This window comes from Poecilia reticulata, linkage group LG4, assembly GCF_000633615.1.
Source record: "Poecilia reticulata strain Guanapo linkage group LG4, Guppy_female_1.0+MT, whole genome shotgun sequence".
Classification (NCBI taxonomy): domain Eukaryota; kingdom Metazoa; phylum Chordata; class Actinopteri; order Cyprinodontiformes; family Poeciliidae; genus Poecilia; species Poecilia reticulata.
Genome location: NC_024334.1, coordinates 30,071 through 44,981, shown reverse-complemented (window position 1 = coordinate 44,981; position 14,911 = coordinate 30,071). Strand labels below are relative to the sequence as shown.

The 14,911-nt window shown below is 38.4% G+C and overlaps 1 protein-coding gene across 1 annotated transcript in view; it reads right to left on the bottom strand.

Annotated features, from left to right (window-relative positions):
• Positions 1 to 14,911, bottom strand: part of jak1 (Janus kinase 1) — a 34,777-nt gene that overhangs the window by 5,105 nt on the left and 14,761 nt on the right. Inside the window, exons 8-24 of the mRNA XM_008406151.2 lie at positions 14,305 to 14,487; positions 12,819 to 12,976; positions 12,369 to 12,483; positions 11,551 to 11,737; positions 8,995 to 9,107; positions 8,406 to 8,558; positions 8,159 to 8,246; positions 7,945 to 8,072; positions 7,407 to 7,545; positions 4,541 to 4,692; positions 4,300 to 4,450; positions 2,760 to 2,848; positions 2,298 to 2,490; positions 1,529 to 1,653; positions 1,239 to 1,411; positions 1,013 to 1,130; positions 313 to 423 (exon numbers count right to left, since the gene is read on the bottom strand). Coding sequence (XP_008404373.1) covers positions 313 to 423; positions 1,013 to 1,130; positions 1,239 to 1,411; positions 1,529 to 1,653; positions 2,298 to 2,490; positions 2,760 to 2,848; positions 4,300 to 4,450; positions 4,541 to 4,692; positions 7,407 to 7,545; positions 7,945 to 8,072; positions 8,159 to 8,246; positions 8,406 to 8,558; positions 8,995 to 9,107; positions 11,551 to 11,737; positions 12,369 to 12,483; positions 12,819 to 12,976; positions 14,305 to 14,487 — 2,376 coding nt within the window. The remainder of the gene's footprint in view (positions 1 to 312; positions 424 to 1,012; positions 1,131 to 1,238; positions 1,412 to 1,528; positions 1,654 to 2,297; positions 2,491 to 2,759; positions 2,849 to 4,299; positions 4,451 to 4,540; positions 4,693 to 7,406; positions 7,546 to 7,944; positions 8,073 to 8,158; positions 8,247 to 8,405; positions 8,559 to 8,994; positions 9,108 to 11,550; positions 11,738 to 12,368; positions 12,484 to 12,818; positions 12,977 to 14,304; positions 14,488 to 14,911) is intronic.

Genomic DNA, 14,911 nt, shown 5'->3' with positions numbered 1-14,911 from the left:
AACCTGACTGCTGTACCAAATGTATTTCAGCTTAGTTTATTATTTTTTCCTGGCCTGTGAGTGCTTATTCCTTGACAATTTTGTCCACGTGACAAAAAGTTTGGACACCCCTGTTTATGTTGTTAACTTGAACTTTCCCAAACCTTTAGACCACACTTCAGCCTTTGAAAGCTTTTAGCTAGGCCCCTTACACGGAGAAGCAGATGTTTGCTCTGGAACCGGCTCAGACAGATTGGAGTTCTGTCTGCACACACTAATGTGAAGGAAAAACTTTAACGAAAGTTAAGAAAAATCATAAACGAAGTTACTTACACGGCCAGGGCAACCTTCAGGACAAGCCAGTCGTTTTCCCTCCTGCAGAACATTCACCAAGCGGACGATGGTCATCTGGCCTTGAGCTCGCCCGATCATATCTAGGAAGCACTGTGAAGGTAAGGACGAAAGCAAATCACAGAGTTATTGGTCATGTTTTTACTTGCACTTCAATATAAAAAGAAATATAGTAAGCCATTACATTTTCTCATTATTTGTGCCTTTTTAAATGTTTGTTTTGTACCATAAAATTAAAATTGTTACTGTGACCAGCTGTTTGCAGTTTTTAAGATTTTGCAATGTAACTGAATGGATGAAAAAATTCTGAACATCAGAAAAACGGTTCAAACATTTTATCACCGGGTTGTAAAAAAGTGGAAATTATGAAAACCTATTTTAGTAAATTACTGTCTATAAAGGTTCCTCCGTTCTTCAGTTTGGTTCTCAACATCATCCACAGATAAAAGCATGATGTCGGTGATGGATCTCCATAATAAACTAGACTTGCACCGTTGGCACAGAATGCTGCTTGGATCGCTTCTAGCAAAACGCGTCATCTGCTTTTATTGGCCGAAGAATTGTGCCATCTGCCACAGGCAAATAGCCATGTGGGCAATGCACAGACAAATACAGTTGGTTGAGTATGAATGTACATGTGTTTTAATGTAGAATCGTCCGAGTAGAAACGGGGAACACTGACCGTCATTGGGCTTTTGGACGAATCGCAGTAGGTGATGATTTCATACATGGTCACACCGAAGGACCAGACATCTGAAGCGAGGTAAAACTTGCACTGAGTCAGACACTCAGGAGCATACCTGAAACACAGAAAATGGGTTAAAAAAGGTTTGTTATTCATATGTAAAGTCATTTTAAAAAAACAAACAAAACAACATGTTCGCTAGTCATCTTTGTTCTCAACTAACCAGAAGACGGGGCTGTCGTTTTCGTCCTTGACCGTGTAATAACCGTTGTTTTCCTTGAGGCTTTTTGTGAGGCCAAAATCTCCGATCTTCACCATGCCTTCTTTTTCCACCAGCACGTTTCGGGCTGCCAGGTCGCGGTGGATGTAGTTCCGAGATCCCAAATAATCCATGCCCTACAAAAAAACAAAAAAAACACACACACACATTAAACATAAATGAGAAAGTCTTTAGCAACTTGAGACTGAATAATCTGACATGACAAAAGGTCCCAGGAGTAAAGATTGTATTACCCGACATATCTGGATGCAGTAGCTTAGCAGGGTGCCAAGGCTGGTCTGGCTCTTGTATCTGGGAAGATACTCCTTCAAACTGCCCAGTGGAAGATACTCCATTATCAGCTTGATGGTCTTTCCACCTAGAAATCAAACACAAAGTAGTACATAATCGTGCAGTGGTAGGAAAATGAATCAAAGATGAGCTAGAAAACAAAAAAAAACATCTAACATGGTAGTCACTTTTTATTATGATACACCTAAACACATCCAGGTGAAACGACTTTACCTTTACTTCAACATTATGCTCTGTAGGGGTGTGACTTCTGATTGTTTTGGTAATCAATTATTCTATTGTTTATTCTGATGATTAATTGGATAAAAAGCTGGCACGTTCGTTGGATTTGTTCCATTCAACCACTTAAGCCTAGAATTTTTATACATTAAAAATACAATCAAAGATGTAAAGGAACTATTTAATATTTTTTAAATAAGAAAAACATTTTATTGTCTAAATTGCTGAAGTTTGATCACTTGTATCAAAGGATGGAAAAGCTCAATCCTTTCAGCTTGACTTAATACAGAGTAGGGTTGATCTGTTCATTATTTGATTGATTAACCAATTAATAAGTAAATAGCAAAAATACTTAATAGAGTTTTTTTTACAAAATTTGAACCAGATGAAGCCAAAACTGCTGGATTAAGACGTTTTTTTTTATGGTAGATGAAACGTGTAAATATTTTTTGTACAGTTTTGTGTCATGTCTGTATTTGTGCTGCGCAGCACCTTCTTCCTGGCTGATGCCTTTGTATTTGACGATGTTTTCATGATAAAGAGCCTTTAGGATCTCGATCTCTTTCAGGAGGTTGTTGCTCTGCTCCTCGCCGTTCTCGGGCTTCAAGGACTTCACCGCCACCATTTCACCCGTTCGGTCTCCCCGAGGGTCGTAGCGACACAACTCCACCTTACCGAAGTGACCCTGTGAGTGGAGAGCATGAAGACTTTTAATCTTTTAAGAAAAAGGCGCGAGAACAGCTTTCAACTCAATGAGTAACATTAAGAAATAAATTCTCTGATATTTTCATTTTTTATGGTAAAAAATTAAATTATACACTGCTTTCTGACTTTAGTAAGCAGAAAATAAGATACAACAGCATTAATTAGCTGTTCTGTTTGTCTTTGTAAATCATTGCATAATTGTCAAGAATATCAAGACAACAATTGATAAAACATAAAGCTTTTGTTCACCTCTCCAAGTTCTCTGATCTTCCTCAGGAATCTGGTTTCAAATACAGTCGGGTCCACCGGCTGTATTGGACATGGTTTGATGAATGGACCTGAGGAAAGGAAAAATATCTTTGATTAAAATTAAACTTTAAGGAGGCATTAAACATACTTTTCTTTAAGCCCCTATTTCTCCAGTAAGTGTTTCTTTTTTCTATGTTTTCATTAGCTGAAAGCAAAAAGTCACAATTAACAGAAATAAAGACTTGAAAACATCAGTCTGTGTGTAATTAGTCAATAATACCTCTTAGTAAATTTAATTACAGACATTTTTTTTAAGAAAGCTATTAAAAATGATTTCTTGTATCATTTAGATCAGATTTATCACAACATTAAATTCTGATGGTTGAACAAGTTGACAATATTGTGGAGATTCTTACTGTTACTATTTTCTCCACTGGTGGTTCCATTAGAGCATCAATATACATCAGTACATTTGAACAAAATAAATAAATCCAGTTACTGTGTGGATGGTAGAAATAAAAGAATATATAGATAAATCACAATTCCTTGTTGTGTCCTGAGGAAGCCCATTTCAACACACCAGAGGACTAATTAGAGAGCAGTCATATTTTTGGACTGCGGGAGGAAACCAGAGTACCCGGAGAGAACACACACACAAACACACGCACACACAAACACAAACACGCAAACACATACACACACAGGAGAGCAAACAGAAAGGACCCAGACTGGGATTTGAATCCAAGACCTTCTTGCTGCCAAGCAACAGCAACACATATCCATCTATGTGAAATGAGTTTGTTCAACATATGCATAGTTGCGTAATAGGAAGTCTATTGTGGTCGACTGTCATGTTTTTCAGTAGAATTTTTTGTGGTTATGTAACTGTTTGCTTGCACTAGTTTCCCTGTAATTGGCTACTATGATACTTAAAACAAATTATGTAAACAAGTTGTTATGCTGAATGTCTAAAAGAAATAAAAGTCAATATTTATGTTAGAATAAAATTATTCCGCAGGGTTTTTAATATGTTTAAACAGAGAAACAATTGTTTTATGTTGTTTGGTTACCAAGACAGACTGCAGTATACAGAAGCGGCCACTAGGTGGAAGAATGGACTGACGTGTGTTTCTGTGGGGCCCAAGGAGGGGCAGATCACTGGTAATGTACCCAGTGAACTTCCTCATGAACATCTGAGAGAGTAAACAACTCTCTCTATATCTGAGGCTGCTGCTGCTACGTGAGAGACAAACCGCGCATAACATCCAGGTCGGATTTCATAGGTTAAAAATACAGCCTGAATATGTTGGTTTGGTCTCCACAGCTTAGTTTTATTAAACCTTTTCTAATCTTACATAACAGATAATAAAACTCGACCTGATGTTGAAATGCAAAAACAAAAGGATTTGAGTTCATATAGATTATATGATTATATAATTATATATATAATTATATAATATAATATAATATTATATGAATATAATATAGATTATATATATATTGCAATAAATATAGATTAAGTCAAACTTATCAGACATACTTTTTTCTTCTAGTACATCCAAGTCTCTGACGATAGCCCTGAAGAAGGGTCTCTTCTTGGGGTCATAGTTCATGCAGCGGGTCATGAGTTCAGCAAGCTCCTTGTAGTCTGGGGTGGCCAACTGGAATTCAGCTTCATAAAACCTCTCCTTCTGCTCACCACAAGTTATGGAAGGAAAGAAAGGGGATCAGTTTCTCTGTAGGAACTCAGGAAATAATCTGCCGTTTTTGTGTTCACTTACCTCCGTCAGCTTCTTCTCTTTGAGAGGAACCTCTCCATCGTAACAGATCTCCCATAGGGTGGTACCAAACCCCCACTTATCAGCCGCCACGCTCAAGTCTGACGGGTTCCTCACACATTCAGGAGCAATCCATGGGATGCGATGCACACATTCTACACACACAAAGCCAAAATCCTGTTGGAGCAACTCTTTTAGGATGATCACAGTGTTTGTTTCTTGCTTTACTGACATTCACATTAAACTATAGAAAGAGATAAGAATTACATAAGAGCTATATGAACAAATAGACATAAATAATGCTATGAAGACTGCTGACCAGACAGACAGTGACTAACACCATCTATAAGGAAGGCTAGTCACAAAATGCGTTGTCAAAAAAAAACAAAAAAAAAAACAGTCATGTTGAAGTAAGTTAATGGAAAGTTTAGGAGAAGGAAAACTGTGCTAGAAGGAAAATGTGCATAAGCAACAGAGATAACCAAGAATCAAATCCCTTCAGGGTTGTGTAAGACATTCATAAGTTGGAATTCGTTCCTCTAGATGTACCGTATCCAGAACCGTCACATTCCTGGTGCTAAGCTGCTATAAAAACAATTTAAGAAGTGTTTTCGCTGAGTTAGGGAGCAAAAGGACCAGTATGTTCTTCAGTTTTGAGCATCGACGCCCCAAAGCCTGGTTAAGAGTTGATTTAGGAAGCCATGTCATTCGCTTCAGTAACTCTTCCCTCTTATCAGCTCCAAAGTCAGCACTTTAGCAAGCACACGGCATTGAAGAGATGCTATTTTTTATTTCCCCAGCAGGACCCGGTACGTACCCAGACCACTTACTGCTTAAAGTACAAATATCTGGTTGGCCAGGAAGTTCACCTGACCTAAATTCAATAGAGAATATGAGTATTGTCAAGAGGAAGAGCCACCAATGCAGACGAGCTGAAGGCGCTATTAAAGCAACCTGAGCGTCTTTAACACCTCAGCAGAACCGACGACTGATCGCCTCCCGGCTAAGCTGCATTAATGCAGTTTTTCATGTAAAAGCAGCTCTGACCAAGTACTAACTGCCTCCTGGACATACTTTGCAGTTTGCCATCAGAAAGTGAATTCTGGGTCTTTATTAGTGGTATTACTTTGTGCGGAACAAATATAAATAATTAGGAATTAATTTTTTTAAACTGAGTTGAATCAATGAATTAATTTCAGATGATACCATGATTAATATTGATCCACATATACGTAGGATGAATTTTAATAAGATAGATTAGAATATAAGGGTTCCTCTGTTTGGCATCTGAAGAAATAATACCAGGACAACTCTAGATGCTACATTAATAATTGAGAAAACTAACAACCTGCTTTTACATGCAGCTTAGAGCTAATCATATATAAAAAAACAAACAAAAAAAAAACAAAAGGGCGGAGGGTATAGAGGACGTGACACAAATGCGGAGGCCTCAGTCGTTGACGTGGCCGTCATGGGTTCAAGTCTTGGCCTGATGACCTTTGTCGCCTCTCTTACAACCCACTTTCCTGTCAGTTTACTGTGAAATAAAGTCCACTAGAGCTGAAAAATCCTTAAAAAAAGAAACTGCAAAATCTCTTCTAGAGTTTATAAAATTACTTCTGTACATCAGTATATCACTCAACCCAACAAGTGTTTTCACAGCCACTGTAAAGCATATCTAGACAGTAATATGTAATTTACTACTTCCTCAAACCTGATTCGGTGTAAAAATAAAGAATGTGTATTATTAAGATTGGCTCTGTAACAAAAGGTGAATTAACAGGACAGCTTTTAACGCAAACAAAAGTTTAGTGCTCATGCGGGCTCCTGTCATGGTCTGTCGTACTTGGTGTGAAACAATACTTTCTCGTAATGCGAGGAGGAAACGCTGTGTGGGAAGCTAGCTTAAACTGTTGAATTCTCATCGTTTGGCTGATAAATTTCAGCGTTACTGGAAAAACGCTCCACTAATCTGACATCCACCGCCATCTTTTTACCTCCACAAATCCATAACTTAAATGAGAAGATGGGAAAAGAGAGAAAGATGGAAAACCAGTGAAAGAGAAGAAAACATCTTAAGAGCCAGAAAAAACCAATCAGATTAGTGGGAAGTAGGGAAGAGTGCTCCCAAAGAGTCTCTGAGCACATTACGCATCGATTTCAATTAAATCTATGGACAAGGACATCGATGTAGAATGGGAAGACCAGCTGATCAGCAAAGCGATAGAGAGAGGAATGGAAGAAATGGTAAAGATTTCTGAGAACAGCGCTGGGGGGAGGGGTATTCCCACGGGCGCGTCTACACTGAGACGTTTCCAGTTTGTCCTGTGGTTTAGTCAGATCCATCTGAGCAGCCGCAGCAGCCGTCATCAAACGACTTCCAGCTCAGATAGACGAACAGAAACATGAAGCTGCTACATGAGGAGAATTGTGGAATTTGAGAAGCGTCCATCTTAGTTTGACTTTGCACAGATTAAAAAAAAACAAGTTATAGTCTCTGGTTGAAATCTTCTCAATGAGATGAAATGATTAAGAGACAAATGTGAATCTTTATATTCACAGAAACCTTTGACTGTGCTCTTTTTTCTTGTGTTGCGTGGAAAGATTAAAACCAGCCAGTGTTAATGAAGAATTAGAATTTAGTTTCAGTATCTCAGGATCTTAAGACTTCTCAGTCAGTACTCAATAATGAATTTCACCCTAGTTCATCCTAACTTCACTACAGCCTTTCTGCTTTTTTCAATTCTGCTTTYATGTACAGTTGACAAAGAGGAAGTTGATGCAAACAGTTCCATGGCAGCTATTTTGCAACTTTGTGATTTGCATTGTAATAAAAGTGAAAATGAGGTCGCCTGTGCTTCTTGCTCACCCTCTCTGGAGAGCACCGTTATTGGTATTCCTGGGTCGCTGAGCTTGATGAAGGGCTCTCCCTCCTCTTCATCCAGTCCGTCTCTGGCAAGCAGAATGTTCTTGGCACAAACAAAGCCGTGGACCAGCTTTTTGTCTTCCTAAAATACACACAATGACAAAAAAACATTGATTAGACAGAGCAGAAACAAAATGTCGCCAAGATGTCATTGCTAAAACTCAAAGCGTCTGCTCTAAAAAAAAAAAAAAGCCAGTTTCTCTTAAATTCAGAATAAAAGTCACAGATTTGTTAAGATCTGGGGTCTTTTTCTGACATCTTTAATAAAAATTTTTAGCTTAGACTGCAAAACTATATATTAAATCGTTACATAAGTTGTCCTTGTTTAGCTTCAAGACCACCCCACTCAGCAGGAAGTGACTTAATTCTTTTCTTTTTCCATTATTGCTTTTCTGCACACTGAAATCACATGTGGGGTAAAACACAGCATCATAGCATGCATTTAAATACCAATTAAGGGGAAAAAAAGTGTTCTGCTTACCAGGTAGCTAAGAGCGGAGGCCAGCTGTTTGGCCACCTGGAATTTCCACCTGGTGCTCAGTGGGCTCTGTTGTCTCCTGATGAACACATCTAGCGGTCCTAGCTGGACATATTCTTCCACCATAATATCTTTTGACAGAAAGAGACGCGACACGAGGTTAAACCTCTGCATCATAAAAATCTCAAACTCAATCGAGCAGTTGAACAGCACTTACTCTCCTGATGACGAACACACACGCCGTAGAGCAGCACGATGTGTTTGTGAGACACTTGTCGCATCATGTTGGCTGTTTCGAAGAAGGCCTGTCATCAGAGAGAGAAACATGTTTCAACAATGATGCAGCAGGTTGAAGACTTTAACTAATAATTACTTGAAACATCTCACAGCTTATAAGATCAACAGACATTATCACATTTTAAAATTTGTTCCAACAAGCTAATAGGTATGAAAGTGTGTCTCACCAGAGAAATGTCCCTGTGTCCAGAACCAAGCACCTTCAGGACGACCTTGACCTCCTGGAAAGATGTGTAACCTGCATCTTCATCTTCCTCATTCTTGACCCTCAGAGTGCCCAGGTATATATTGGTTTTTGTACCAACGCCAAGGTGCTCCTCCTGGTTAACACAACATGGAGCACAGATAGTTCAGAGGTCAGAAAGAAGCTGCATTCAAACTATCTTGCTATTTTTTTTCTATTCTAGCAYGCAAGATAATGTTTTGTGTTATTAATTCAAAAGTGAGAATTTTAAGTTGTATTATCAAGTTATGAGTTATTAATTAAAATCTATATTTTTGGTGCTATTGTGTTATATTTAAGTGTATTTACAACTGGATGCAAAAACTTCAACATATTAACTGGAATTTTACATGGTATACCAACACAAATAATCCATAATGATGAAGCAGAAGAAAAATAATAAATGGTTTTCTAAATGTTTTTGCAGATAAGATATCTATATTTTTAAGGCACTGTAGATGATGAACACCGGAAGCAACATGCTAATGTATTAGCATCACTCTGCAATAATAGGAGACAAACAGAAAGTGTACCTGCTCAATGTCCTCCTTGGGAATGCGGTGGAAGATGCAGAGCTCCCTCTCATGCTTTGTTGGCTGACAGATGGAAGCTCTCTCCTTGGTAACCACAAGGAGGTTAGAAATTTCTGCAACAAAAAAACAAAAAACAAAAAGCAATTTCTGTTAGAAAACTGAACAGCACAAAGCAACTGTTGATCTCATTGTTGGACAAAGTTTTCGATTTGGATGAAAGCCTGGAGATCTGTGTTGGTTAATCCTTCACTTCTTCCTGTCTCGTTACCATGGTGAAGGTATTGTCAAAACTGTGGGCTGAAATGTCTGCGCTGCATTCAGGCAGTAAGAATAAAACCTGCCAACACTATCTGCATCTTTCAAAACATCTAGGTATAAAATAAAGACTCAGCAGCTAATGCATGAAGCTGTGAATAAAAGTAGCAGTTCTGTGTTTACATGTGGCAAAACATACTATGACAAAAACAGATATTAATGTTCAGCTATTAAACCTGATGTAGTTTCTGTATACTTCTACACATGAGCAGACAGTGAAAATGAGTATTTGTTTATGTACTAAATGACGGTGTGTGTGCAATGTGGGTTGATAATGTTGTGACAAAACCAACAACCTGTGGTTCAAGCAAGGGGTGTGTGTGGGAAGGCAGAGGGGGCGTCTGCACTCCTTTAGCAACTTGTTAAAGGAGTCTGTGACATGCAATCTGGGTTTCATGCAAACTCAAAAAACAACACACACCCAGATCCACCATCAACKAATAAGACACACACTCTGCTGCTCTCACTCAATAATCTTCTATTGAGAACTGGCATTACTTAAAACATACAGATATGTGCTTTAGACAACAGAATAGTTCATTTTTTTCATTTCATGTTTATGATACTTCAACACAAGTAAAAGCAGAGAATAYTCTCAGGATGTGGGCTTACTGTATCAGTGGGCTATGGTTCGAGTGAGCCCATTGTGTAACAGTATAAATGAACCCAGACAACAATACAGACCAGATCCTTTATCTTCCACTGAAGCAGATGTATCAGCTTACTGACGTGCATTGTGATAATAATCAACGCCACACCTACCCGAACAAACACCTCGGCACACTTATACAGACATGGCTCTCTTTCCCTGTGTAAACAAAAGAGTGCTAGTTTGGTTACGGAAACCCACATTTTACAACTCTCTTCCTCCCTGACACCATTTCACAGACACTGCCAACACCATTTCCCTTACCCCAACTCAAGCACACCTACGCCTCAAGAGCAGGTCCACATTCTGGCTTGCGTCGGTAGAAATTATAGCGCTACACATGTGCGAGGTTCACATGTTCGAGTTGTGCAGTATGCTATACATGTAACCACAGAGCAAAGATGAATGTTACTCTGCTGCAGCTATTCTGCCTCTTTTTAGRGAAGGAAGTGTTAAATAGGTTGCAAAAAACATCTAAAGACAATGGTTTCCAAGACTAAAATGTACTCAATGTATTCAATAACAAATATTGCTAATTGTAACTTTTTTTAATGCATGTCATTTGCCTTTCAGATGCCAGTAGCAAAGGCTCCCCTTAAAGAAATACTTTGTGTAGACAAACTAAATGCCTTCTGGGTAAAAGTATTACGGAGAGGTGAGACAAAGAAAATTCCGGTCGTTTCACCTAGAAAAAAAAAATATGACTAGCGCCACATCTATATATGGCACTAATTCAAACACGTACCTAATGTTGCACTTCATCTGACTTATGTCACTGATGTGATACATGCATTAGAATTCTGCACCAGAAAAAGTCTGACATAAGGTTGGACAATACGACTGAAAATCTATCACAATATAAGCTGTGATATCAGTTGATATGGAGTTGACTTGTTTGTTTTTTTTAATATGTGAAATACTGCCAAATTGGTGGTATGAACTTTCGTGTTTTATCCAGTTTCCTCATGAGCCATTGTTCTGCTTTTAAGCAGTTTTTAGGCATGGCGGTGAAACCTGAAACTGCTGCTGTGCATGCTACTCAGCAGGTTGTTGCTAGGTAACCAAAGAGTGAGTGAGTTAGTTGATGCCACCCACCTTGCTTTGCTCACTGTGAGAGGTTGAGCAAACCCTATATASCCCAGAATGCTGTGCGGTTCTGGACTGGAGTTAATATTTTATATATTAAATATTCTATTAGATGGATCATCTATTGATATTGATTAAGTGTCTAGTGCAAAATATGTTATTTTTGATTTATTGTCCCACCCTAGTCAGACGTGGTAAATCCAGATGTAAACCACAGACTTTTCTATGGATTAAAATGTAATTTAATCCATCGGATTAAGAATATATCATCGGGGTTGACTATAAGCTTCAGAAGTGCTTCATTTGAACTTTAATGACATCACTGAAGTTCTGAAATTAAGAACATTTATGCACTTGATGAGGAGGTGAAGCTATAATTGAAATTGCTTTAACTTTGTTTTACATGTCAACTTTGTTTTACGTTTGCTATGAGATCAGTAACTTTGTATTTTGTACCGTCTCCCTTTGCTCGGCCATTAAAGTGAATTTATCTTTTTTTCATTTACCCCTTGGCTGTGGAGGGCAGCAGCGCCTGAGCTGGAACTGCAGGTTGTCGGTGTGGAGACACTGACGCTCCAGGTGCTCCAGCAGCTCCTTCAAGGTGGGCCGCGATGTGTCCGTTCCATACAGGCGGTAGCCATCAGAGTCCACCTCAATCTGGAAGTTCTTATACTGGATATTGAAGTGGTCACTCTGGATAGAAATGGGACAGAGTAAATTAGGATCAAACAAAGCTACATAGATTCAAACAGAGAGAAAAATAGACTAGAAGAAAACGTATTAATAATTTAACCCTTATGAAGAAAAACTGAGAAAGATGAGACCAAAATGCATAAGATGCAAAAGGAAAGAAAAATTTTTAAAAAGTAAACGATTAGATGAGAAAGTATATCTAATTGAAAAATAAACATCCTGTTTTTATTTTTGTAAAGGTATTAAAAGGCAATTCCTCTTTTTAAACTTTCCATGAATTTTTATGCGACTGTACAATTGTGATTGGGAGATCAAGAGGTTCTCGTAAGCTACACTTTCAGACACGACTGATCCAAACTCCACCCAATCCCAAAAACTTCTGCATTAGTGAAAAATTCGTACAGTGAATCCTCAACTTTAGGTAGAAGGAACCCTGTGCCTTCAAAAAATGTTGCTCTGCGCTGAAGATGGTATGGAATATTTTTCTTTGTATCTGTATCAAGGTTAAAATTTTTGTATCATGACAACCCTGCATATTATTCTAAAAACTTTTCATACACCATAAAAAAATTTATAAATCAAGGACAGAGTCAGAGAAATACTTGTAAATGTCATGGTGGGTTTACACTACCTCATGACAGACCACAGTGATGATAATGAAGTTGTACTCAGTACAGCTCCAGCGCAGTATGTAGGTTCCTTCCTCATTGCCCTCCTGTCGCAGCTTTTGGACGGCATATTCAGTACTGGAGGAAGAGAAAAACAGACTTAATTATATTCACTGAAATCAGTCTGAAGTGGTTTTGTAGAATTAACTGAGTAAAGTAAATACATTTCTTTCAAGTGCAGTTCATTATTACAGTAAAAACTGACTGAAGTAAGTCTTTGCAAAAAAAAAAAAAGGAATAAAACTTTTATCTGCTACATTATGGGTATTTTCTTCACTTTAGACTGACTTAATGTTACAGTGTTTTATCTCTCCCTGTACATGAAAACACAAGCATCAAGTTCAAAGATGTACAAACATCATATTCAATAAAAGTGTGGTTAGTATACGCTAATTAACAAAAATAATACAAACCAGATGGGTCCATGGCAACCAGTCTCTGTGTTCTGCACCACCAGGGCAGGCGCCACCTCCTTGCACAGGTAATGGTGGGCATCCACAATTAACCTAAAATATCCATCAACAAGTGCCACAAAGGACAGGGCCTCAGCCCTGGACAGCAGTTGGAGTTCCTGGAGGGAAAGAGAATGAATTGGTATTTTAATGGAAGTGAAGACAATATTCATCAGGCACTCCTTAAGTATCATTTTCATGGAGGTTAAATGTTACTCAGTCCAAAGTCATTTTAGGAGGAATTCTGACATCACCGTTAGTCATCACTTACAGTGAGCCACACGATGCAAGCTTAAAACCAGTGTTTCTCAACCCTGGTCCCTCACCGCCCCCCTGCTCTGCATGTTTTAGATGTGCCTTTCATCTATTCCCGAACAGCTGATTCAAATGATTGCATGACTATCAAGTACAGCAGAAGCCTATTAATCAGCCAGAGAAACAATTCAGTTGTGTGGCAGAAGGGAAATACCTAAAACATGCAGGACCGGGGGGCAGTGAGGACCAGGGTTGAGAAACACTATTTTAAACTGTCCTTAACCAATAACTGCTTAGACTCATCTTTCACATTAATCAAGCATGGGGCTGWTAGGGATGTGGTGGCTGGAGACTCTGTAGTAATTTGCTGTGTTTCCACTGAAATGCTCAAACTGGAATTATGAAAATAAATTTGCTGGATGGAAAAACCTTTTCAATGAAAAGTTTTTGAGTTATGTTGAGATGGTTTTTCAGCGTATCGGAATTTTAGTATTTCGCAAATCTGCAATGTTGTTTTTTCAACATTACCACAATATCAAAAAAGTTTTGTGCACATCTGCAGGGGAAACACAGATAATAAGGAGTGGATTACAACCCCAATTTAATACAATTTCTAAACACACAACATTTACAAAATGTATTTCTAATAATTTACCAATTATTGCCTACAGATAATGAAATCTTAATTTTAATTTTCAGAGACCTGACCTGGTCGCTGAACACCTCTTTTCTGAAGAGGAAGGCCCAACAAAGACTCTTCTTCCTCAGGAAATTGAAAACCACTGGACTCCCTGCTCAGTTGCTAAAGAACGTCTACAGAGCCGTGATTGAAAGCATCTTCTGCCTCAGCATGACTGTGTGGTACAACAACTGCACAGTCGAGGAAAAAAAGAATTTGGCCTGGGTGGTGAAAACCGCCCAGTGGATCGTGAGGAGTCAGCTATTCAACCCTGGATCTAATATGCACTGGCAGACTGCAAAGGAAGGTCGATTGTATTGCCGCTGATTCCACCAAGCCAAGACACAAACATAAACAAAAGGTTGTTTATGTTTGTAGTGATGAATCTATACAAGTTTTAATTTTCAAGAATTTAATAACCGAATTAAATTAACTTTAGGGATCGTGTTGGGCAAAACCTTGTTTATTTGTAGTAAAGAATACTTCACAGATGTGTTTGTGTATCGGTCTCACCATCTTCTTGTTGTCTTGTCTCATGATTGTGACTGTTGTCTCTTTGATGACTGTGTGTGTGATCATATGGAAATCACAAAAAACCACCCAGCCATCTTCCGTCTCCTTATTCCTGTTGTTCTTCTGTTTTTCATCCTGCTTGCTCTTCTTCGACTTGCTTTTGTCTTTGGGCATCACTGGCACCTGTTTCATAAATTCAACATGGCTTAAAAATAGCTTTTTATTCGGTAATAACATTCTGCAAATCAACAACTTTGGTCAATGACATCATTATAATGTCTACAGCTGGCCCATTTGCCCAATTAAGGGAAAGTATCAACTAAATCCTTAGCTATTGGTTCATTAGAAGTGTCCTGATCTAACCCATTGTATTTTATGGGTTTAAATATGCTATTTTCTAAATTGAAGTCCATTAACACGCAAAAGCTTAAAAGTCTGTATTTCAAACCTGTTTATCCCAATCCTCAATCCTCTAGGCACCCTGCCCTGCATGTTTTAGATGATTCCCAGTTTTAACACGCCTGATTCAAATGACTGCAGTTCAGTCAAATGTTGTTAATCACCCCTCAATTAAACTGTGTACTGAAGCAGAAAAACAACTAAACCG